At 39.8% G+C, this 24,512-nt stretch overlaps 1 protein-coding gene across 2 annotated transcripts; it reads left to right on the forward strand.

Annotated features, from left to right (window-relative positions):
- Window positions 1–1,954: 1,954 nt before the first annotated feature.
- Window positions 1,955–23,971, forward strand: GMEB1 (glucocorticoid modulatory element binding protein 1; the record flags this gene model as incomplete). Of its 2 annotated transcripts, none has more annotated exons than XM_079727792.1 (9): window positions 1,955–2,082; window positions 8,872–8,984; window positions 9,794–9,918; window positions 10,983–11,086; window positions 13,457–13,614; window positions 15,240–15,371; window positions 16,726–16,863; window positions 20,164–20,286; window positions 23,202–23,971. In XM_079727792.1, the coding sequence occupies 9 exons, from the start codon at window positions 1,955–1,957 to the stop codon at window positions 23,900–23,902; spliced, it is 1,722 nt and encodes a 573-aa protein (XP_079583918.1). In that variant the 3' UTR covers window positions 23,903–23,971. The 2 variants fall into 2 exon arrangements, with proteins under 2 accessions (XP_079583918.1, XP_079583919.1); XM_079727793.1 differs by having other exon boundaries at window positions 8,902–8,984.
- Window positions 23,972–24,512: the final 541 nt, after the last annotated feature.

Here is a 24,512-nt window from a genome sequence, read left to right on the forward strand (position 1 = left end):
CAGTGTGGTGGCTCAGAATATGATGGTGGCAGCACAGATGGAGAGTGGGGGTTGGTTAAAAGAGATATATAGGTGATAGAATGGATAGGATTTGGTGGTTGGTTGGATTTAGAAAGAGAAGAAAGAGGAGTCAAAAATAGCTCCTTAGTTTCTGGCTTGAGAAAATGGGTGGAGGGTAGCACCATTTATTGAGGCAGGAAACATAGGAGCAGGCTTGAGTGGGAACAGGCTTTCAGTTTAAGGTGCCTACAAGATATTTTAAGAGGCTTTTAGATATAGGAGGTGTTGAATCCAGGAAAAAAGTTTGAATGTGAGAATCATAAAGGGCAGAAGTCTAAGTCATATATGAGGAATTTTAACTAGGTCAAACACGAACAAAAATTGATTGAACCAATGTATGTCAGTGCCTATGATGAGCAAGGCTGTGGGAGACAAGATTTTTATTATTTATTTATTTTTAATTAAAAAAATTTTTTTTGGCTGTGCCACGGCATGAAAGAAGCAAGATTTTTAGATAAGCGGCACCTGTCCTCACAGAGAGTATAGTGTAGTCATGGAGGTAGATGTCTCTTCAGTTAACTGCAGTGCAAGGCACAGTGTGATAAACACTAGAGGAGAGCTGCAAGCAAGTATTGGGGGACCTCAGAAAAGAAAGTGGTTTGGCAGTGGCTTTGTGGAGGAGTGAGCTTTGAGCTGGACCTTGAAGGGAGAAGGAGATGAGGGAGAAAGGAGTTTTGGACTTATGGAATAACAAAGGTAGAGAAACCTGAAAGTACATGTTACACGTTCAGAAATCTGTGGGAGGTTGGTGTGGCTGGATCTTAAGATTCTTGGGATACTGTAGTTGCAAGATGAAACTGGGAAAATTTGGGGGCCAAATGAGGGAGATTTTGAGTGCCACATTAAATGTGTGTATTATAGGCAAACAATTGCTGTGGCAGAGCTGAAATGTGGATTCGGTCATCTGAGTACTAGTTACATATTCACACTTGCATCCATTGTCTGTCTAAGCACAGTTCAGCACAGTCCTAATCGTCTTCAAGTACTCACATATCTAAGTAAATAGAGTGTTCTTATCCATATTCTCTTATGTGACTCTCTTTTCAGCTGTGAAGACTAACAGCTGCAGAATAACTTGGGACCCTCTGAGCTTTCATTAAGATTGAGATAATGCTTTGAGTTACTTTAGAGTCAAGGAGTTTGTGGTACTGGACAGTGGTTTTCCCAACAGCTCTGCAGGGGAGATGTCAGGCAAGACCCTACCTCCATTCAATATGAGGCAAAGAGGTATTAAGACGTTCCTGGAGGTCATACAATTGGATTCAGCATTTATTAAAAAACCACACTATGCGAACCATCTTTCTTTTTCCCATACAACTTAGTTTAGTTAGCAGATACTTACTAGTATCTACTCACAAAGGACAGAGCACTTGATGAGGTATAATGGCTGGTTGCAAAGAAAACAGATGATTCTTACTTCCTAGGAGCTTAGTTTGGGATGGAACTAGTGGTGTGCTGTAAACCAGCTCTCTAGAAGAAAAAATACCCTGATTTGTAATGTTTGTCAATTTCTGTGGTGTATATTCTCCCAGCAACTGATTTCAAGCTACCAACTTGATGTCACTAAACTTGGAGTTGGGAAGAGATGTGCACAGTTGGTTCTCAGGAGCTGGTAGAGCTGGCTCCAGCACACCACGGGGTGAATCACACATACTAAGAAAACCTACAATAACAAGTGAGTACTAAGGCATTTCTGGAAAGATCAGAGCCTATGTCAGCCCCTTCTCACAGTTCCCATCTTTTTCAGAGGACCATGATCTGCAGGGTGCCCTGGGAATTAATAGTTATTATCTTGGTGTTCCTTTCCTACGGTTGCCATCTTTTCAAACCAGACAAAGTTACTGGTGCTTCTTGTTTCTGACAGCAGCTCCAGCTATCTGACTTCATGTGAAAGATGGCTAATGCAGAAGTGAGTGTCCCAGTGGGGGATGTGGTTGTGGTACCCACTGAAGGAAATGAAGGGGAGAACGCTGAAGATACCAAAACCCAAGTGATCTTGCAGTTACAGCCTGTGCAACAAGGGTAAGTGACTAGAGATTTGAATATTTTGAAAAATTTGGGAGGTTCAAAGAGTGAGGAAATTATAACTTTAAGGTGATTTAGCACAATGGAACATTCAACATCAAACTCTCAGAGCTAAGTTTTCATCTCTATAATGTATTGTGTGCTATATTTGTCATTCAGTACTTATTACAACAGTTTGCTGTTTCCTTGTCTCTCTCCGTCTTCTCTACTGTGAGTTCCTTGGGGGTAAGTTACATGGTTCCATCATCTTACTTATCCACACTGTTTAGCACAAGGCCTTGGTACATGTTTACCAAAAGACAGAGTAGTTAGAGTCAGAAGAGAATAGGCAACTGTAAAAGTATTCCTACCAGAAGTTCTCTGGACCCTTGTGGATGGGCAAATTACTAAGCTTAATCTATCAAAAAAATATTTATCAACCACCTACCATTACACAACGTATTTCAAAGGTGTTGAAAGAAATATAGCACATGGTTCCTACCATAATGGAGCTTGTAGTCTAGTTGTGCAAGGCAAAAATACATGTTTTGTAAATAAAGAGATCACTTACATGGCAAAACCTAAGAAGTGCAGAGTGGCATGGTTAGGATGTGCTTTTGAATTCAGAGGATCACTATGAATTTGAAAGAAGATATAAGATTTTTCAGTGGTCTTGAAAGTTAAATGGGAACTAGATCTGCAGAGAGAAGCCGGGGGTAGTTATTTAAAATAATTTTTTTTTTATTTTTAAAGTTTTTTTTTTCGTTTTGTCAAATATAGTTTTTTTTGTTTTTTGGGGTTTTTTGGCTTTGCTGCGTGGCTCGTGGGATCTTAGTTCCCTGACTAGAGGTGGAACCCGTGCCCCCTGCATTAGAAGCATGGAGTCTTAACCACTGGACTGCCAGGGAAGTCCCAGGGGGGTAGTTATTTTATTTTGGGGAATGTATAAAAGATTCTTCATGGATCAGAAGTGTTCTTGGGCAAACATATACAGTTGACCCTTTGTATCTGTAGGTTCCGCATCCACAGATTCAACCAACCTTGGATAAAAAATATTAAAAAAAGAAAATCCAGAAAGTTTGAAAAAGCAAAATTGAATTTGCCACACGAAAGCAACTATTTACATAACATTTACATTGTATTAGATATTGTAAGTAATCTAGAGATGATTTAAAGTATATGGGAGGGACTCCCCTGGTGGCTCAGTGGTTAAGAATCTACCTGCCAATGCAGGGGACACAGGTTCACTCCCTGGTCTGGGAAAGTCCCACATGCTGTGGAGCAACTAAGCCCATACGCCACAACTACTGAGCCTGCACTCTAGAGGCTGTGAGCCACAACTACTGAAGCCCATGTGCCCTAGAGCCCACGTGCTGCAACTATTTAGCCTGTGCTATAGAGCTCGCGAGCCACAACTACTGAGCCCATGCGCCACAACTACTGAAGCCCGCTTGCTCTAGGGCCTGCGTGCCACAGCTACCTAGCCTGTGTGTTGCAAATACTGAAGCCCACGTGCCTAGAGCCCGTGCTTCACAACAAGAGAAGCAACCGCAATGAGAAGCCTGTGCACCTCAATGAAGAGTAGCCCCTGCTCACCACAACTAGAGAAAGCCCGTGCACAGCAATGAAGACCTGACAGCCAAAAATTAAAAAAAAAAATTTAATAAAATAAAATGAAGTATATGGGAGGATGTGCGTAGGTTATAGTCAAATATTCAGTACTATGCCATTTTATAAGGGACTTGAACATCTGTAGATTTTGGTATTTGCAGGGGTGTCCTAGAAGCAATCCCCCACTTATACCAAGGGACGGCTGTAATCCAATTCCAGTCTACTAAGTAATGTACCTTGCCTTAAAAATTTCTGGAGAAAAACAGTTAACCTATCTTGGTAATTTAAAAAGCTTTTTAGTATAGGAAATTTCAAATATACCCCCAAATAAAGAAAATATAATGAACCCCCATGTAAGCATCCATCACCCAGCTTCAACAGTTATCAACACATGGCCAGTCCTTTATTTTTTTCTTTTTTTCACATGGCCAGTCTTATTTCATCTCTATACCCACCCACTCCTGAATTTTTTTGAAGCAAATCCCAGACATTAGTATGTATCTGTAAAAGATAAGGACTTTTTCTTTTTAGTTTTTAAAATATAAACATAGTTTGCTGACATTTCTGAATATTGTTGAGCATAAAGGAAATATTCTAAGGTCTATAAGGGAAAGTTGATATAAATAATGCCTAACATATAGCCTACAGAGTGGTTTAAATTTTTATTGGCACCAACAGATTATGCATGCTTATTCAAACTCATTTGTTTGGAAATTTTGTTTGATACACATACACATACTTGTAGTTGTTACCTTTTTTTTTTTTTTTTTTGCGGTACGCGGGCCTCTCACTGTTGTGGCCTCTCCCGTTGCGGAGCATAGGCTCCGGATGCGCAGGCTCAGCGGCCATGGATCACGGGCCCAGCCGCTCCGCAGCATGTGGGATCCTCCCGGACCGGGGCACGAACCCGCGTCCCCTGCATCGGCAGGCGGACTCTCAACCACTGCGCCACCAGGGAAGCCCAGTTGTTACCTTTTGAGGTAGGGTAACATCAGGAAGAATTAAAGGGCAGGTTCTTTAGTTCTCCGCAGCTTTATTTTATTTTATTTTATTTTATTCTTAGAATTTATTTTCTTATGGAGTCATCATTTCTTCTGTCTTTCCTAAAGTACTCCAGTTGTCATTTGTCCTATCCCCAGTAGAGACAGAAAAAACTTCTCTGCTACTTAGAGACTTAATTCTTTTGAAGATTTGGTTCCACTTATTTTTCTGTTTGTCTTTTTTATTTTCCAAATGATATTGCCTTTTCTGGAAACCTCTCATTGCTTGCTTAGGTAGAGGATCTTTGTACAACATATATTGACTCCCCACTCCACTGTTTACACTGAATTTTAGTGCATGAGCTAGTGAATAAACATTTTGAGGTATTGCATTCTTTTTTTTTTGAGGTATTGCATTTTGAGATGCCTGTCGGTTGCTTTTTCTAGTTGTATTATTTTATTATTTGAATATTTTATTGCATTTTAGCCTCATTTTATAAAAATGAGCAGGGTACAAAAGCAGTGATTCTAGTGATAAGAAATACTGGTCTCATAATTTTAATACACTTGAGACAAAGATGGAAATCATCAGGTGTCAGTCTTCAGCCTCATCACACTTAACCTGCTTGGCTACAGTTCAAGTATGAAGGAGAGAAACAATCAAAGAGTATATATGAATTGCTGGGAATAAATTGGTAAAGATTATGTTTAAAAGGCAAGAAATAATTAGGGATTTTATATAAGTATTTTTAGATTTCAATATATAATTCCTCTTGCCCATCTTTTTAGCTTTTACATATATGACATTTAATACTTTCTCAAATATTCATCATATACACATTTTCAGGAATACATTGTGAAGCAAAAGTAGAGAGTCTGGTAACAGTCTCTTAATATGAATATATAGAACCTGACGCATCGTTTAAGATGATACTTTCATAATAATACTAGATTTGTTTTTTTCTTTTTATAAATTTATTTATTTTTGGCTGTGTTGGGTCTTCATTACTGTGCGTGGGCTTTCTCTAGTTGTGGCGAGCGGGGGCTACTCTTTGTTTTGGTACGTGGGCTTCTCATTGCAGTGGCTTCTCTTGTTGTGGAGCACGGGCTCTAGGCGCATGGGCTTCAGTAGTTGTGGCATGTAGGCTCAGTAGTTGCACGGGCTTAGTTGCTTCGCGGAATGTAGGATCTTCCCGGACCAGGGATCGAACCCGTGTCCCCTGTATTGGAAGGCGGATTCTTAACCACTGTGCCACCAGGGAAGTCCCTAGATTGGTTTTAAAATATGTCCACATTCAACTTTTTTTAAAAAAAGATAGATACTGAGGTACTCAGGTACTAAGATACTAAGAAGACTTAATTCTGGGAGTTTTTCAACAAAGAAGGCTTGTTCAGCCTATGCTTTCTCTTTAAAAACAAAAAAAGATGGTTATTAACTTTTTGAAATAAAACCTTTAAAACATACTTAAAAAGTCCTCAGGAGGAGTGAAGGTACTAAGATTCCATCACCATTCTTAGCTTTCTAATTCATTTTGGAGTCATAACAGAGTTTTTAACAATGAGACCAGGGACTGGTGATTTTAGTATTACATAAATTTACTCAGTGTGCTGAGTGGAATAGTTCAATTTGAGGAGTAGTGACCTTACTTTCCTTATCATGCTCATATCCCTCCCTAGTAGTAAGTTTAAGGCCTTAGGAAGGTGTATAAACTCTTTCAGATCAGTAGGGTACCCCTTAGTTTATGTAACAATCCCACATTCAATTAATCAGAATATCTTTCCTTATCATTCAAGATAAAAGGAACTTAACTCTGTGGATTTTCAGTTTTCAGTGAATTAGAATACAGTGATGTAGACTTAACTTTAAAACTCTAGTAAACATAATTTTACCTCACTTCAATGATTCATAAGGCATGTCGGTATCTCATAATGCCTTAACATTTTAAACATATTTTATGATTTTTTACCATAATCGTGGTAGGTATAGAGAATTAGGCTGAATCCATCACTATCCTGAGTTGCTTTAGAAAGATTTTCCCTGATAAAATCTTGTTTGCTCATAAAAATATAGACTATTCCCTGACTTCCCACCCCAAGTGCAATTTTCCGGTTGTTGAAATTGTGTATAGACAAGAATTTATTCTTTTAAAGAATTCTGCACATACTGGTCAAGTTAGAATGAGCTTATCAAATTTACTTGAAGCAGTGGTTTTTTTTTTTTTTTTTTTTTGGCCACGCTGCAGCTTGCCAGATCTTAGTTCCCTGACCAGGGATCGAACCTGGGCCCCTGGCAGTGAGAGTGCCGTGTCCTAACCACTGGACTACCACGGAATTCCAGAAGCAGCAGTTTCTCATGTGTATCACATTCCTCATTCATTTACCGGTCATTTATTGTGTGCTGTGCCATGTTCCAGTTAGCACACGACATGCCAGGTATACAAAATGAATAAAATGTAATCTCTGCTCTCAGGGACTTTTTTTTTTTTTTTTTTTTTTTTTTTTTTTGCACGTGGCTTGCGGGATCTCAGCTCCCTGACCAGGGATTGAACCCGGGCCATGGTAGTGAAAGCCTGGAATCCTAACCACTAGGCCACCAGGGAACTCCCTCTCAGGGACCTTTTAGACTATGCCCAAGGAGAGAGAGAGACAGGTAAACAAGTATATAGTATGAAGTGTTATAGTTGTTGTGACAAAAGCCTAAAGTACAGTTGCATCACAAAGGAGGAAGTGGGTGATTGTACTGGAGGATTGAGATGGAAGGAAAAGCATCATACAGGCTACTCATTAAAAAACAAAAGATGGGGAAGGATGTTCTGGGAAGAGGGAGAAGAGCAAAAATAGACGGTGTAAAAGAAGATGGCAATTTTGGGAACTACAAATAGTTTGGTATGATTGGGGCTTGGATTGTCTGGTGGGATTTGGTGAGAGATGAAACCAGGGGCCAGATCTTGGAGGGACTTAAATATCATATTAAGGATTTGGGTCTTTATTTTAGCAGCAAGGAGAGGATTCTTGAAGGGTTTTGAGGAGGGTGTTACATGATCACTCTGGAAGGAATATAGAAGATCAGGTAGATGCAAGGAGACCAGTTCAGACTAGAGATGATGCAGCCTGAATTAAGGCGGTAGTGGTGGAAATAGACAGGGAGGATGGCTGGTGTTAAGGAGATGCATCTGGCAAGACTTGGTGACTATGTGGGAGTTGAGGAGGAGGAAAAGGGAGAAATTCAGTGTAATTCCCAGGCTTCTGTTTTAGGCTACTGTGTGCTGGGTGGTGCCATTACAAGGATGGGGAATATAGGAAGAAGAGTAGTTTGGGAGGTGGGAGAGGAAAGAAAACTTGGTTATTTTAGACGTAATGAATTCCATAAAGTCCTATGGGATATCCAAATGTATTTATTTATTTAGCAGTTAATTGTGTCCTGGTGTGGAATTCAGAAGGGAGGTCTGTGCTAGAGGTGTCACCATGCGGGTGGCTAATCACTGATGCAAAGGAGATTATTCAGGCAGTGCTTTAGGGTAACAAGTGCAATAATTAACATGTTAGGTTTATCATGGAAATTGAACAAAGGATGTCAGTGTATCATGTTAGGTATTCTGAGCCCATTTCTTAGGAGGTAGAAACGTTTTGGAGAGAGATTTTCCTTAAGTGGTACCTCTAGTTACTGCTAGTTACTTTGGGCATAATGGCTCTCTTACTTTTTTTTTTTTAAACTAGGTTCTGCTCATGTCTATAGTTTGATTATGGTGACTTAAAAAAATGCTAAAGTGTAAAAATGACTAAAGTTCCTAGATTCCAACAAGGGACACCAACTTCTGTGGTCAGCAGGTTCTTCCTGGTTTGAACTAACAGTATTACTTTTTTAGTCTTATTTGGATAAATCTATAATGTGACTTAATCTTATACTTGAAGCAGCACTTTATGTCATGAGCTTTTAAAGTTAGGAAGGAAAAGTCTGGTGTAAAAGAGTAGCAAGTGGCGGTGTAAATACAGTAGCAAGAGGAACTTTCCTTTGGGGTGAGGAAAGTTGTTGATTCATTTCCATGGTAGTAGCTGCTAAGCAGTCCCGGGCAGCTTAGAATTTAAATACATTGGGGCACTAGTCAAAGCACTAACATTGAGTTGTAAAGTATATTATTTTATTCCTTTTGAGATAGATTAAAACAAATTTCTTAACCCCATGCTGTGAATATTAATTTTTTCATGATTTATGTAGTTTGTTTATCGATGGACACTTTTACAACAGGATTTATGAAGCCGGATCCGAGAACAACACGGCAGTTGTGGCAGTAGAAACTCACACGATACACAAAATTGAAGAAGGGATTGGTAAGTCTTTTTGTTGTTCTAGTACTTTTTTTTTTTGGCCGTACCTCAAGGTATGCAGAACCCGTGCCCCCTGCAGTGGAAGCGGGGAGTCTTAACCACTGGACCACCAGGGAAACCCTGTTCTAGTACTTTTGACCTTAGCTTCCTTGGTTGAGATTTCTTGCCTTTTGTGCCTTATTTTTCCTCCCTACCCAGTGTGCCCTACCAGTGCTGTAGCCATCAATTTGATGATGGCACATCTAGAGACACTGCTGCCTAAGATGCTAGGGCTGTCCGTTGATGTTTAATGTGAATTTGCTAGGGTTGGTGAAAAGATTTTTCATCAATAGAAATCCCTCAAAGAAATTGGAGCCTCAAGGTTGAACTCTGTCATTAGGGAAGTTGCTGATGAGGTGTTGATTGGAAGGCAGTCAGTGGAAAGAAACTGAAGTTAGACAAACCTGAGTTTGTCTGAAATTAGACAAACCTGAGTTTGAATCCCACGTTCTCACTTCTTAGCTGTGTGTCCTTGGGAAAGTCCCTTCACCTTTCTGAGTCCTACACAGGGACATAGGAAACAATCACTGCCTCACAGGATTGTTTTAAGAACTAAAAAAGATTAAGCCTATAAAAGCACACAGCACAGCGTTTGGCACATAGTGGGAGCTTGGTAAGAGAGCTGTTATGCCAAACTTCTTCCAGAAGATTCCTAAACAGTACCAACCAGTGTGAACTGTTAGCCCCTCAGAGGAACCAGGAGACTAGAGATTCTGAGTTAAGCTTTGGGGAAGAGTGTTTGATAAATAAATGATATTTTTTCCATTTTCAAGATGCAAGCACTATAGAAGCAAATGAGGATATGGAAATTGCTTACCCCATAACTTGTGGGGAGAGCAAAGCCATTCTCCTTTGGAAGAAGTTTGTATGCCCAGGAATAAATGTAAAGTGTGTCAAGGTAATTGTCTTTTCTCCTTGCTGGGGCCTATTTTGGGTCTCCTTGTTTTCAAAGGGTATGGTTTTAGTGCCTCTCCTCTCTCTTCCACCATGTCAATGTTTTTAATTTTGTGGTGTCCCTTTGTGTCACAGTAACAAAAAAAAAAAAAAAAAATAGGGACTTGGGAGTGAAATTGACCTGGATTCAAGTCCCACCAGAATATAAGTCCTTTGAGAGCTGAGAATTTGTCTATCTTGTTCACCATTGTATCCCCAGCACCTAGAATAGGGCTTGGCATATTTATCAGTAAATATTTGTTGAATGAATGGAGTCCCATCTCTATCACTGACTAGCTAGGTGACCTTGATCAAGTTATTTAATATTTCAGAGCCTCCTATGTTAAAATACAAATAATTATACACACATACGCACACAGTAAGGTTGCTAGAAGATGAAGTGAGATCATATATGTAAAATGCCTTACACTGGTGTGTAATTTGGTAGAGTTTATTAAAAATTATTACTGATAAAAATAAGTAATCTTCATGAGAGCACAATATGGAAATAATTGCTTATTCTGTCTCCACTGGTAGCCACAGCTGATCTATGTAGATAGTAGTCACCATCAGTGGCATCATCCTAGAATCATTAAGAATTACAGAGCTTCGAGGCTTTGTTGCTGTTGCAACAGCTTCGAGTGCTGTTGGTTTCTACCATCCTTATTCTTTCTACCAGATCCTGAATCTTGTCATTAGGGCTGGATAGATTACCTCAGTTTAAATAGCCTTTGCAACATTGGACCCATCTGCTTGATTCAGGGCATAAATGGATTTTAGATCCTAATCAGTATATTAATCTCTGACCCTCCTCGTGTCTTCTGTAGCTTCGTACCAGGACAGGGCACTGTGTCCAGAGAAGGATCATCTTCTCTAGCACAATAGGGTGGGAGGATGGAGAATACAAGGCTATGACTAGAGATGTCATTTGGATACTTTTTGTACATAACAAGTGAGTTATGTCTTTCTTTCCCTCTTGGCCTGCCTAAATTAACATTGGATTGTTTTGGACTTTACTTTTTACATTAGTTTAATGATCAGTTGATCAGCCCCAAGCATTTTGTTCATCTGGCTGGCAAGTCCACCCTGAAGGACTGGAAGAGAGCTATTCGTCTGGGTGGAATCATGCTCAGGTGAGCTCTAATAGCAAGTTCACACCTTTCAACTGACTGTGGGGCACTTAATCATGGTGGAATCCAGAGAATCCAGTCTTCTTAATTTGAATTTTTATTCTGTCTGAAGGATTGGCTTAAACAATCCATGTATTATTTGACCTTCATCAACTTGTTCTTAAAATCCCTGTAAGAGAAGAAAAATTGAATTAAATTGACTCTTCCCAGCATCTAGGACAAATTCTTCTGATGTCAGAATGTTGGGCAGGATCTTCTCTGGGCAGAGAAGCTCAGGAGTAGATGACAGTCCAGCTTGAGATCACTCAGCATAGGCAGAGCTAAGCCTGGTGCTACGAAAGCTTGACAACAACAGAGATGTGGGCTGATGGACAAATCCTGGGATAATCTGGTAGAGTAGAAGGGTGCTGTTCATAAGTAACAATTATGCACAGCAAATGCAATCCTTGCCGTCATTGTACCATAGAAATAAACTTTGTTTTTTTAAAAATATTTATTGGGCCTCCCTGGTGGCGCGGTGGTTGAGAGTCCGCCTGCCGATGCAGGGGATGCGGGTTCGTGCCCCGGTCTGGGAGGATCCCATATGCCGCGGAGCGGCTGGGCCCGTGAGCCATGGCTGCTGAGCCTGTGCGTCCGGAGCCTGTGCTCCGCAACGGGAGAGGCCACAACAGTGAGAGGCCCGCGTACCACAAAAAAAAAAAAAAAAAAAATATTTATTTATTTATTTAGGCTGCGCCTGGTCTTAGTTGCGGCATGCAGACTCTTAGTTGCGGCATGCATATGGGATCTAGTTCCCCAACCAGGGATCGAACCTGGGCCCCCTGCATTGGCAGCATGGAGTCTTACCCACTGCACCACCAGGGAAGTCCCAGAAACAAACTTTAGAATGTATAGTATCCCCACTCCCATCTCTTTATGCAGCAAGTTTATCATTGTAATCCACCCCACTCCTCGGTGAAATTAACATTAGTTGGTGTTTCTTGAGCACTCAACTATTGATAGAAAATTTTAAAATGTGGTTAAGAATTAAAAGTTCCCCACAGAACATGTATCATGAGCCTTAAAAACCTCTTACCTTTTGTCTTTAATTTTTTTAAGGAATCTGTCTTAAGAGAAATCTATAGTGCTTATAGAGATTCAAGTATAAAAGTGTTCATTGCAACATAATTTATGATGGTGAAAATTACAGTCTGCTTTAATATTACAATCAAGGTGTATCTAAAGTAAATTATGGCTCATCTAAATATATATGAGTTTATACTATGGGGTATTATGAGGTCATTAAAATATTTCTAAAGAGTTTTTACATGGAAAATGCTTATGATGTAATTTAAGGAAGAAAACAAAATGTAATATTAATTAATTTAGTTGTTTTAAAAAACACACATATGTAAGTAAATTTTGTAGAAGAAAATATGCTGAAACGTTGATATTATCTCTGTGTTGGATATTTTTTTAAAGAGCAGTTGTTTTCTTTATAGTTTACTGTATTTTCCACAGAAAATGTTTTTTTCTTTATGTATGATTTTTATAGTCAGAGGCATAATTAAAAAAAATTCATTCCAGATGATTTGTGTGCATTAATCAGTAGTTGAATGAAATTGGGGGTGAATACCTTTAACTTTCTTTATTTTTTTTTTGTCCTTGGCTTGTTTTATTTGCCCAGAAAAACAGTGTATGCCAACTTTCCCCAAATGTAAAAGACTCAGAGTGTCTAAAAAATCTTTAGTGAAAGCCAAGTAACATTATAACATAGAGTTTACTGTAATTAAAATACCTCATGGCTTTGCTCATGGCCTATAATAACGTCTTGTGAATCTAGTTATAAGGACATTTTATAGTGGGGGTTTAGTATAATCAACTTTGCTCTGTATTTATAGGAGAGTTATCTCTTTTTTTTTTTTTAAAGGAAAGAAATGTGCTGAAGTTTTATGTCTCCAGAAGTGGCAACAGATCTTGCTGGTCTACAAGTACTAATACATCAGAATCTAATCACAAAATTCTAATCCCCCTGTGGCATTTCTCATTTGTGCTGGGATATGAGTTAGTCTTTTCCCCTTTTGGGCTTTGTTTCAATGAGATTCTATGGGGACATTTAGCTACTGTCAGGAGTATATGTCTAAAACTTAGTGATAACGGGAAATACAAGAGAGTACTCATAATGAGTAGACTAAGGAGGGAAGAGGAGTACTTGTAAATGTGGGCAGGACCAATGAACATTTTATAGCCCCAATTAGAATTTCTGCAACCTAATGACTTTTAATACTATTAGGTTTCATTAACATATAGAAGGGACTCAGCAACTTTGTCTCTATTTGTCCCTTCAAGATGAAGTGCAGGCTGAATTGGTACTTCTTGTTTCTCTTTGCACAGGAAAATGATGGACTCCGGACAGATTGATTTTTACCAACATGACAAGGTTTGCTCCAATACCTGCAGAAGCACCAAATTTGATCTTCTGATCAGCAGTGCAAGAGCTCCAGTGCCAGGACAGCAGACAAATGTGGTGCAGACACCCACTTCGGCTGATGGTAGGGGGTAGGAAACCACCTGAAAACCCACTGTGTTTTTCAGTAGCACTTTTCCCCTCATTTCTTCTTTGTGTTTCTTTTTTCAATTCTCAAGAGCGTTAATGTAAGGTATGGTAATCTTGGGTGGGAGTCCATACTTTAGAAAGAACTCTCTTTGTTTTCTCCCAAATGATTCCTATTGGCCAGACCTCCTTCCTTGTTTCTTTATTACAGTGCATGGTAAACGTTAGAAAGGTGATGCATATAATGCTTATTTAACAGCCTCACTTTGGTGCCACTTGACATATCTTTGAAATCAGATTGTTTTAAAAATCCTTTGCTCTTCTAGTGGCAAGGCAGGCGGGTGGATTAGAACGGAGAACGGTTTTCAGCTGTTGAACTGAGATGTATCAAAGACAGTGTGTCATTGGCTGGGCTGGACTCTGGAGACTGCTGTACGGATCAAAGAGCTCTGTCTGTAAGGAATTCAGATAAGCAAGCTGAGGCTTCTTCACAAATGAGATAGGATGGGCACACACTTAACTTCAGTATTGTTGAGCTTGGGACAAGGGCTCTCTAGGAAAGATATAGCCATATGAGGTTATTATTAAGGATTTAGTTCAGCTGGAGACTTAGCACAGCTAAAATTCTTAGATAGAATATGTCTAAACTACTTCCAGGAGACTTATAAATATGCCTGACAGAGACACAAGAATGCTAAAGGATGTAAGGGAAGTATTGTGCTTTAAAAATGACTTCTCAGGGTTTCTTTTGGTCAGTCATGTTCTGTGAGTAACCACTGGGTGAGTAGAAGCCAAATTTCTTGGAACCTAAGTTCCTTTCAGGAAAGTGTAAAATATCTAGCAGTTTAAATATTTGGTGGTGTGACACTTAAACTTGAAAAGTGAAAAATGCTGTGAAATTATCTACTTCCTTTTCATTTTGCCGAAACTTCTTTACTTGATCATCCATATTTATATTACTTGTTTGCTTGACTATCGATATCCTCCAGTGTGGAGAGTCCACACTTGTCTATATTTCTGTCTGGATCAGTTTGATTTTTCTCAATTCTCTTTGTTTAAAACCTTAATATAAAATTGATAGCAGTAGTTTTTTCCTCTGTGAATCTGCTATTCATGGATCTCTTATCTGATTTATTTTGGTCTCATTTCTCTTGCTTTCTCTTACATAGCCTGATAAATAAGTTACAGCAACTTCATGTATTCTATATGGTTAGTATCAAACATGCTTGTAGTAGGGCTCTTGACTATAATTTTCTTTTAAATTATTTCAAGTCCTCCTCATCCTCAGCAAGTCTGGGGCCTGCAGCCTGGCAATCGTGCCCACCTCTGTCTCTTTCGAAAACATAACTGCTCAGAAAGCAGATTGCTCTTTTGTGATTTTGTAAGTTATCTTTCACTTTCTATTCAGAGTAAGAAGAAAGCATTTTCTTTTGCAAGGCAGGTTTTATTTAGGAAATCCAATATTCATCCTGGATTACCTAGGATTCTAGTTTTTAATATAGGGACATACAGCCAAAAGGTTAGAAAGTTAAATAACAGGATCTCTTTGGCTGTCTGAGATAGAGGATAGTTGTGACTTTTTCATAAAATTCACGGGCCTTCCCTCTAATGGACTGCTTTTAGGTAACATCACACAGATTGCCATCTCAGAAGAGAGCATGGAAGAGGCAGGGCTGGAATGGAACTCGGCTCTCACTGCTGCTGTCACCATGGCCACAGAGGAGGGCGTGAAGAAAGACTCAGAGGAAATTTCAGGTACTTTCTATGGGGCTCAGATTTCTTGTAACGTTTTGTGACTCTTATCACCATTATGACTATGGACACAGAAGGCCTCTTCATTACTTGTGCTGGTTTTTCTTATGCATATTAATACTAATTACAGCTGCAAACATCTTATTTTAATCCAAGCAATAGCCCTGTAAAGTCAGATTTTATGAAGAAATTGAGACTCAGAAAGGGTCAGCACCCTGCCTAAGACCAGTCACACAACTAGTAATTCAGCTGTTTAACTGAATTCATCTGTTTAACTCTGAAGTCCATGCTTTTTATCCTGTCACACTGACTCCAACTTTGGCGCATTTGTTAGAGAAACCAAGCTGCAAGATGTTAGAAGAAAAAATTAGGTAGCAGGTGGTGTAGAGGATGGTGATTAATGATGATTCACTTAGAGGAGACAGGAGAAACTTCACATCATCCTTCATTCATTAATTTATTTAACAAATATTTATTGCTGACTGTTTTTAGCTGGTACTGTTGCTAGATCTAGATAGATGAAAAGACATAGCTTCTGCCCTCAGGGAGCTTATAACCCTACCTATTCAACTGTTTTATTGTGTTTTTTGTTTTAATATTTATTTATTTATTTATTTTGGCTGTCCCGGGTCTTAATTGCGGCACGTGGGATCTTCGTTGCGGCATGTGGACTTCTTAGTTGCAGCATGCGAACTCTTAGTTGCGGCATGCATACGGGATCTAGTTCCCCAACCAGGATTAAACCCAGGCTCCCCTGCATTGGGAGCACGGAGTCTTACCCACTGGACCACCAGGGAAGTCCCTTTATTTTGTTTTTTTTAAGTATAGGATTAGAGGGAGTGTATCTTTAACTTAATTTAATTTCTTTATTACTTAACATTTAAAATATTATGTATTATTTAATTTTAAATTAAATTATTTAAATAAATGCTTTAGTATTTATTAAATATTTAATTTAATATTTTTATTGGAGGGAGATACCCGTTCCCTGTAGCCAGAGGCATGACAAATTGAGGCAATTATCGCAAGTCCCTATTTTGCTGCAGAGTTCAAATAATTAGATACCAACTCAGGGAGGCAGCTAGTGTTCCAAAGGCTTCTTTTCTTTTCCCAGAAATAACCCAATAAGAAATCATTTTGCGGGGGGTTCCCTGGTGGCCTAGTGGTTAGGATTCTGGGCTTTCACTGCTGTGGCCCGGTTTCAATCTCTGGTCAGGGAACTGAGATCCTACAAGCTGCACAGCATGGAAAAAAAATCACTTTGAATCGAAATAATTTTGAATTTAACATTGTAGAGATATGCCTAAGTATATGTAGCGTCCCTTGTTTACCCTCTGTCTTATCCCTCTTTTGCCAGAGGACACTTTGATGTTCTGGAAAGGAATAGCTGATGTAGGACTGATGGAAGAGGTTGTCTGCAATATACAGAAGGAAATAGAGGAGCTACTCAGGGGAGTTCAGCAGCGGCTTATCCAGGCTCCCTTCCAGGTCACAGGTAAACACACTAATCCTAACAATAGCGGTCATTGTAGGCAGATCATGTTAGCCTCATGAAACACTGAGGTATAGGTATTATTATCCTCATTTTACAGATTAGGAAACTAAGGCTCATAAAAAGTTACTATCCAAAGTTCGTAACTAGGGCTTTTTTTTTTTTTGAATTGTAAAAAAAATTTTTTTTATTGAGGTATAGTTGATTTACAATATTGTGTGTTTCAGGTGTACAGTGAAGTGATACAGTTATATATATGTGTGTGTGTGTGTGTGTTTAAATTTATTTTTATTTAATTTATTTTATTTTTGGCTGTGTTGGGTCTTCGTTGCTGCGCGCGGGTGTTCTCTAGTTGTGGCGAGTGGGGGCTACTCTTCGTTGCGGTGCGCGGGCTTCTCATTGTGGTGGCTTCTCTTGTTGCGGAGCACGGGCTGTAGGCGTGTGGGCTTCAGTAGTTGTGGCACGTGGGCTTCAGTAGTTGTGGCTTGCGGGCTCTAGAGCGCAGGCTTAGTAGTCATGGCTCATGGGCTTAGTTGCTCCGCAGCATGTGGGATCTTCCCGGACCAGGGCTTGAACCTGTGTCGCCTGCATTGACAGGCGGATTCTTAACTACTGTGCCACGAGGGAAGCCCCTATGTGTATTTTTTCAAATTATTTTCCATTATAGGTTATTAGAAGATATTGAATATGGTGCCCTGTGCTATATAGTAGATCCTTGTCGCTTATGTATTTTATACATAGTAGTGTGTCTCTGTTAATCCCATACTCCTAATTTATCCCTTCCTCACTTCCCCTTTGGTAACCATAAGTTTTTTTTCTATGTCTGTGAGTCTGTTTCTGTTTTGTAAATAAATTCATTTGTATTATTTTTTGCTTCCACATGTAAGTGTAATTTGTCTTTCTCTTACTTAGTATGTTATTCTCTAGGTCCATCCACCTTGCTGCAAATGGCAATATTTCATTCTGTTTTTATAGCTAAGTAATATTCCTTTGGATATGTATACCACATCTTCTCTGTGCATTCATCTGTTGATGGACACTTAGGTTGCTTCCATGTCTTGGTTACTGTAAATTGTAAATTGCTGCTATGAACACTGGAGTGTGTGTATCTTTTCAAATTAGAGTTTTCATCTTTTCTGGATATATGCCCAGGAGTGGGATTACTGGATCATATATGGTAGCTCTATTTTTAGCATAACTAGGTTTTGAACTCAGGTCTGGCATTGCTTTTTCCACAGGTAATTTTTGCCTTGTAAATGGTGCCAGAAAGCAATCGCTCTCTCTCTCTTGATATAGATACAAAGTAGATATATAGAGTCTGAAAATTGGAGAAATCCACCTGGTTTTAGACAGTTCTCATATTCTGTTAGTTTAAGGCCTCCAGAACGATTGTCTGCATTCCAGGCAGAGGGAACAAAGATCTTGAAGTTACAATGAACCTGGTGGGTTCAAAGAATTAGAGAAGCACTGACGTGGCTCCAGTGGACTAATTAATGGAGAGAGTGGTAGGTGATGTGGTTGGACAGGAGCAGAGGGGACAGTTTAGATAAGCTTTGGTCAGAGCTTTGGGTTTTATTTTAAGGTGATGGTAAGCCATCATAGTGATTTTGAGCAGGGGAGTGAAGTGATCAGATATATTTATATTTTTTTAACATAGTTTAAAAATTTTTATATCTTTAATGGAAGCAAACTCATTAATATTTTCAAGATTATTTCTTCACTTGTTTGTAATTGAGGGAATTATCACGTTTGACAATTTCTAATGACCCCATGACAGTCTTAACTAATTTTTAAAATTTTCATTTTATTTATTTATTTATTTTTGGCTGCATTGGGTCTTCATTGCTGCGCGCGGGGTTTCTCTAGTTGCGGTGAGCAGGGGCTACTCTTCGTTGCAGTGTGTCGGCTTCTCATTGTGGTGGCTTCTCGTTGCGGAGCACAGGCTCTAGGTGCACGGGCTTAGTTGCTCCACAGCGTGTGGGATCTTCCCAGACCAGGAATCGAACCTGTGTCCCCTGCATTGGCAGGCGGATTCTTAACCCACTGCACCACCAGGGAAGTCCCTCAGATTTATTTATATTTTTAAAAGATCACTGTGGTTGCTGTGGGGAGAATAGACTATATGGGGCAAGAGTAGAAACAAGAAGACCAGTTGGGAAACTCTTGAAGGAATTAGTCCAGGCAAGAGATGATGGTAGCATGGATTAGAGTGGGTAGTGGTAGACCTACCTGGGAAGAAGGGATCATATTGGGCTTGTATTTTGAATGTGGAACTGACAAGTCTTGCTGATGGATTGGATGTAGGGTGAAAAAGAAAGAAATCCAGGATGACTCATATATTTGTGGTCTGAGCTGTGAGCGGTGGTAAAATTTCCTGAGATGAAGACCACTGGAAGAAGAAATCAGAATTGGTTTTTGACTTGTTTAATTGAGATGCTTATGAGGGCTTCAAATGGAGAAGTCATTTGGCTCAACAGAAGTATTAATCTGTAATGCAGGAAAGAGGTCTGGGCTGGAGATCTACATGTGGAAATTCTTAGCATGTCCATGATATTCAAAACCATGGAACTGGATGAGACAACTGTGGAAGAGAGTTGTAGGTGGAAAAGTGGTCTGAGTTAAGGAAGTAATGACCAGTTACTGACAGCTCTTTCAAGAAGTTTTGTTTAAAGGGGAACAGAGGGACTTCCCCTGGAGGTCCAAGGGTTAGGGCTCTGTGCTTCCACTGCAGGGCACACGGGTTCAATCCCTGGTCAGAGAAATAAGATCCTACATGCCGCACGGCACGGCCAAAAAAAAAAAAATAATAATAATAAAGGGGAACAGAGATAATACTATTAATAATATTGCATGTCATTTCCCACGTTTGGCACTTAAAATATGATGTTTCTAATATTCATATCTATCTTGCAGAGTAAGTATTATTAGTCGCATTTGTTTCAGATGAGAAAACCGAGGACGGAAATGACTTACCCAAGGTCACACAGATAGGCAACATCAAAACCAAGGTTCAAACTTAGCTCTGTCTAGTAGAATGACCATATTTTCTAAACCAAGTCAGAACCTATAACCAGATGCAAGATTTTTTTCCTTATTTTTGTATTTATTTATATGGAAACATGTATAAAGATATAACAATTAAATAATAATTAGTTACACATGTGATAAATCTTTGTTAAAATATTTTGAAAATGCTATTAGTATTCTAATTTCTGGATTGTTTTATATTTATAAGCAGCATAATAGGGAGTTGGTGGAACATTTCTGTTTTAACTGGACAGACATATCTTTTGTTTTAAATAGATGCTGCTGTTCTCAACAATGTAGCACATACATTTGGCCTAATGGACACAGTCAAGAAGGTTTTGGACAACAGAAGGAACCAAATAGAGCAGGGAGAAGAGCAGTTTCTCTATACTCTGACAGGTATGTATAACTTCTCTCTTTTCTTAGGTGATACTATACTAATATCCTTGAGTCTTGCCATTTCTTTGTTGACTTCTGTTGGGACTGGATTGGCTTGCTTCTTCTTTCCTTCCTTCCTTCCTCCCTTCCTCCCTCCTTCCGTCCCTTCCCTCCCTCCCTCCTTCCCTCTGTCCTTTCTTCCTTCTCTCTCTGTCTCTCTTTCTGTCTCTCTGTCTCTTTCTGTCTCTCTCTTTCTTTCTTTCAACTCACATAGTATCAGATTTGGCTTTTTCTTTGTACATAGTCCTAGGTGAGGTGGAGTGGTGGGAAGCGGAGGAAGCACAAAGGAAAAGAAAAGAAAGCCAGCAACATGATCCTCCTTCTATATCTTTGGAGGATTAAGATGTCTGGTAGATCGCTCCATTAGTCCAGTAATATAGCAGAAGAAAAAAATTGGCCTTTGTCTTTTTTACATTATTAATACTGAGTCTTTTGATATACATTTAGCGCTTTCATTATTTCTGGTAATCAGAAATTACGAGCACATGGATAATTTAACTCTTTTTAATAAGTACTTTGTGCTGGTCTCCAAGCTAGGTTTTAGAAATAAAATGTTGAATAAGGTAGCCTCAGTCTCTTGAGGGCTTTCAAGGAACTCAAGGGAAAGCAGACTTAGAAGTAAGTGCAAAAAGTAGTCAGTTTTGTAACAGAGGCATATGGCAGGTATAGTGGTGGAATAAAGGGAGTTATCATTTATACCCAGAAAAGAATCAAGAGAAGCTTTTGGAGGAGGTAAGGCAGTGAAAGATGCAAAACAGCCCCTTTTAAAAGCACTCAGTGGGCCTTTTGCTAATGACCCACTGAGCCATCAAGAAAGGGCAGAGTGAAAACACCGCTTTTGGGTGAAGCGGCAGCATGTTGTGTTGTTTTGCTTCAATCGGTGGTGTGACAAGGTGTTCCACGTGGGGGAGGACTAACTGCTTGGGAGTGTGTGTGGAGGGGGAGGCCTTGGAGGTGTTGGGGAAATGTAGAACTGCCTAACAGGCCCTCAGAAAAAACTTTTTTTGGTTTTGTTTACTTCCTTTTATAGAAAAAAAAAAGAAAGATGCAAAACAAGTTGGAGGTATGGATTATCAGTCTTAAATGACGTAAAATATATTATAATAGTCGGTCATGAAGACAAGAGGCAAGAAAGTTCATTTGGTAATAGAAGAACAATTTAGGTTGTTTTAAACTTATTTTTATGCCCAGTTTATATTTTAAATTCGGTTAACCAGGTATTCTCAGAGATGCCCTTTTTCATTTGATCTTTCTAGGAATATTATAGGCTGTTTCCTTATTTTACAGATAACCCAGTAGAGGCACAGAGAGGATAAATGATTTGCCTGGGACCACATCACTTCTTGACAGTGAAGCCCAGAGTAGAACTCTGTCTTCTTATTCATAGTCCAATGCTGTCTTCCACCTTGAAACTTTACACCATCTGAAAAATGGTTTTTGTTAGAAATATAGGCTTCTGGTCCCTTGTCCATATCATTTTAGTTATAACCACAGTATACATAAAGTTGTGTTTCCTGCTTTTTTCACTGTGATGTACTAACATTTTTCCAAGTTGCTACACAGTATTTTACCTAGACATTCTTCTAGGGATGAATTTAAATTTTCAAAATTTTCTTCAGTAGCTTATTTTGTTGCAGTGAACTTGTATGAATATAACTTTTCTTCTTATGTTCTTTTAAGCTACTTCACAATATCAATACCATTTAAGCTTGAGGTTAAATGGTATTGATAATTTGTTTATGGAGTCTTGTGACCTATTGTCAAATTTCCAAGAAGATTATACCAATTTACATCACAAGTTTGAGCTCACCAACAATGGGCGTTGTTTTTTATAATACACCCTGATTTAACTTTTTAAGAATTATAGATTTGGTATCTTGTTTAGGTTCACATTTCTTTGATTACTACTAAAGTTGGAAAAAATACATTATCTTACAACCGTAAAAGGCAATGTTTTAAAATTTTTGAATGTGTTCTTTATCACTCCCTACTCCTTTTATTCCAAACAAGGAGTTGACTTGCTCTGGGTGTTCCACAGTGAGCAAGGTGCTCTACAGGTGTGACTGGTTATTTATTGGATGCTTATCATGTGCTAAGCAATAGAGAAGTTCTGGTGTAGAACCAGACTCACCAGTGGTCATCAAGGTTGGATTGGACCCTTGGGAGAGGGATAGTGATAGGTGTATTGGGGTGGAAAAGCCACCAAGTTAACTATCAGAAGCCTTTTGTTTTGGCCCATGCTCTGTAACCGTAAGGAAGTCACTTTATCTCTCTGGATCTATGTCAAAATGAATGTGTTAGAACTCTTAAGACCTCCTTCAGTTCTGTAATTCTTAGGGACTTCCTCTATAACTTTCTGTAGACATCCCTGGGGGCTAATGGTAGACTAAAGCCATCTGGGTCACCAGCAAGTGATCCTGCCTTGAAGGACAGTTTGGGAATCACTGCTTTTCAGAGTGGCCATTGTAGCTCCTTTGTGGGTCCATGGCAGTTGCAAAGGGATTATGCAGATGTTATTTTCATCTGTAGACCCAGGCAGGGCATATATAAGCTGGTAGACCAATTGGAGACTCCTTTGGTTTGCATTTTGGTGACAGGTGACAAAATGCCACAGGAGCTTCTAGAGTTGAGCTATAGTAGGGTCACAGCACGAAAAGATTCTGAATTACTGACCTGCCTATAATCACACAATGACATGTAGTAACTGGAGGGATTTTAAAGACCATCCGGTCTAGTTTCTTCTTGAAAACAATGAAATGACTTGCCTGAGGCTACATAGTAGCAAAACCAGGGCAAGACCCCAGGTCTTCTCACTCCCTGTTTACTGTTTCCAAGATTATACTTCTCTCCACACAAAGTCTGTCTTTTTTCCATAGACTTGGAACGCCAGTTGGAAGAGCAGAAGAAGCAAGCTCAGGATCACAGGCTGAAATCCCAGACGGTTCAAAATGTGGTATTGATGCCTGTGAGCACTCCTAAGCCTCCCAAAAGGCCCCGGCTCCAGCGGCCAGCCTCTACCACCGTCCTGAGCCCTTCTCCTCCTGTCCAGCAGCCTCAGTTCACAGTCATCTCACCCATCACCATCACCCCTGTGGGTCAGTCATTTTCCATGGGCAATATTCCAGTGGCCACCCTCAGCCAGGGCTCCAGTCCTGTGACTGTCCACACACTGCCTTCTGGCCCTCAGCTCTTCCGTTATGCCACAGTGGTCTCATCTGCCAAGAGCAGCTCACCAGACACAGTGACCATCCACCCTTCATCTAGCCTGGCGCTGCTAAGCTCCACCGCCATGCAGGATGGGAGTACCCTGGGCAACATGACCACCATGGTGAGCCCTGTGGAGTTGGTGGCCATGGAGTCTGGCCTGACCTCAGCCATCCAGGCTGTTGAAAGCACCTCAGAGGATGGGCAGACCATCATTGAGATTGACCCAGCCCCAGACCCAGAGGCTGAGGATACTGAGGGCAAAGCAGTCATTTTGGAGACAGAACTGAGGACTGAGGAGAAAGTCGTGGCTGAGATGGAAGAACACCAGCATCAAGTCCACAATGTGGAGATTGTGGTCTTAGAGGATTAACTGGGGGTCTTGGGGCCAGGAGATATGTTTTGGTTTGGAATTTTAATTATTTGTTTATTTTTATCATTGTCCCACTCATTTCCACATAGGATCCTTTTTTTTAAAAACAAAATCTTGTTGTTGTAACTGAACAGGTTGGGTCCCTTCCACCCCCTCATTGAAAAATGGACAAAACAAGCTACCCTTCCGGAAGTTGAGAGTAGGTCACTCAATGTCCTAATCCTTTTACACCAAGAAAGTTATTTCTTTTAGGGGAGGCATCAAGATAACCGGAAACCCTATCCAGAAAGCCCTTTCCAGGCTAGTCTGTCTGTGTACGCATGTGGTTTTATTCTCATAAAGGTGCATTGACCAAACCAGGGAACACAAATCTGACCCTGGAAGGCAACCCACTCACACGTGGATGCAGAAGGATACTTTACTTTGTATCCTGGAAGGGGCCCTCAGAGGCCAATGCAAAAGTCTGAAACAAAAGTAAGTTGCACTCTGCTTGGAGGGGAGGGGAGCATACCAGCAGCGGCTTAAAAAGGGAAGTGCTTTGGCCGGGATGGGGCAAGGAAATTATCTTACTTCCAGAAGAGCAACTGATGCCTCTTAATATCTCTGAGGG

Source organism: Hyperoodon ampullatus, assembly GCF_949752795.1.
Source record: "Hyperoodon ampullatus genome assembly, chromosome: 2".
Taxonomy (NCBI): domain Eukaryota; kingdom Metazoa; phylum Chordata; class Mammalia; order Artiodactyla; family Ziphiidae; genus Hyperoodon; species Hyperoodon ampullatus.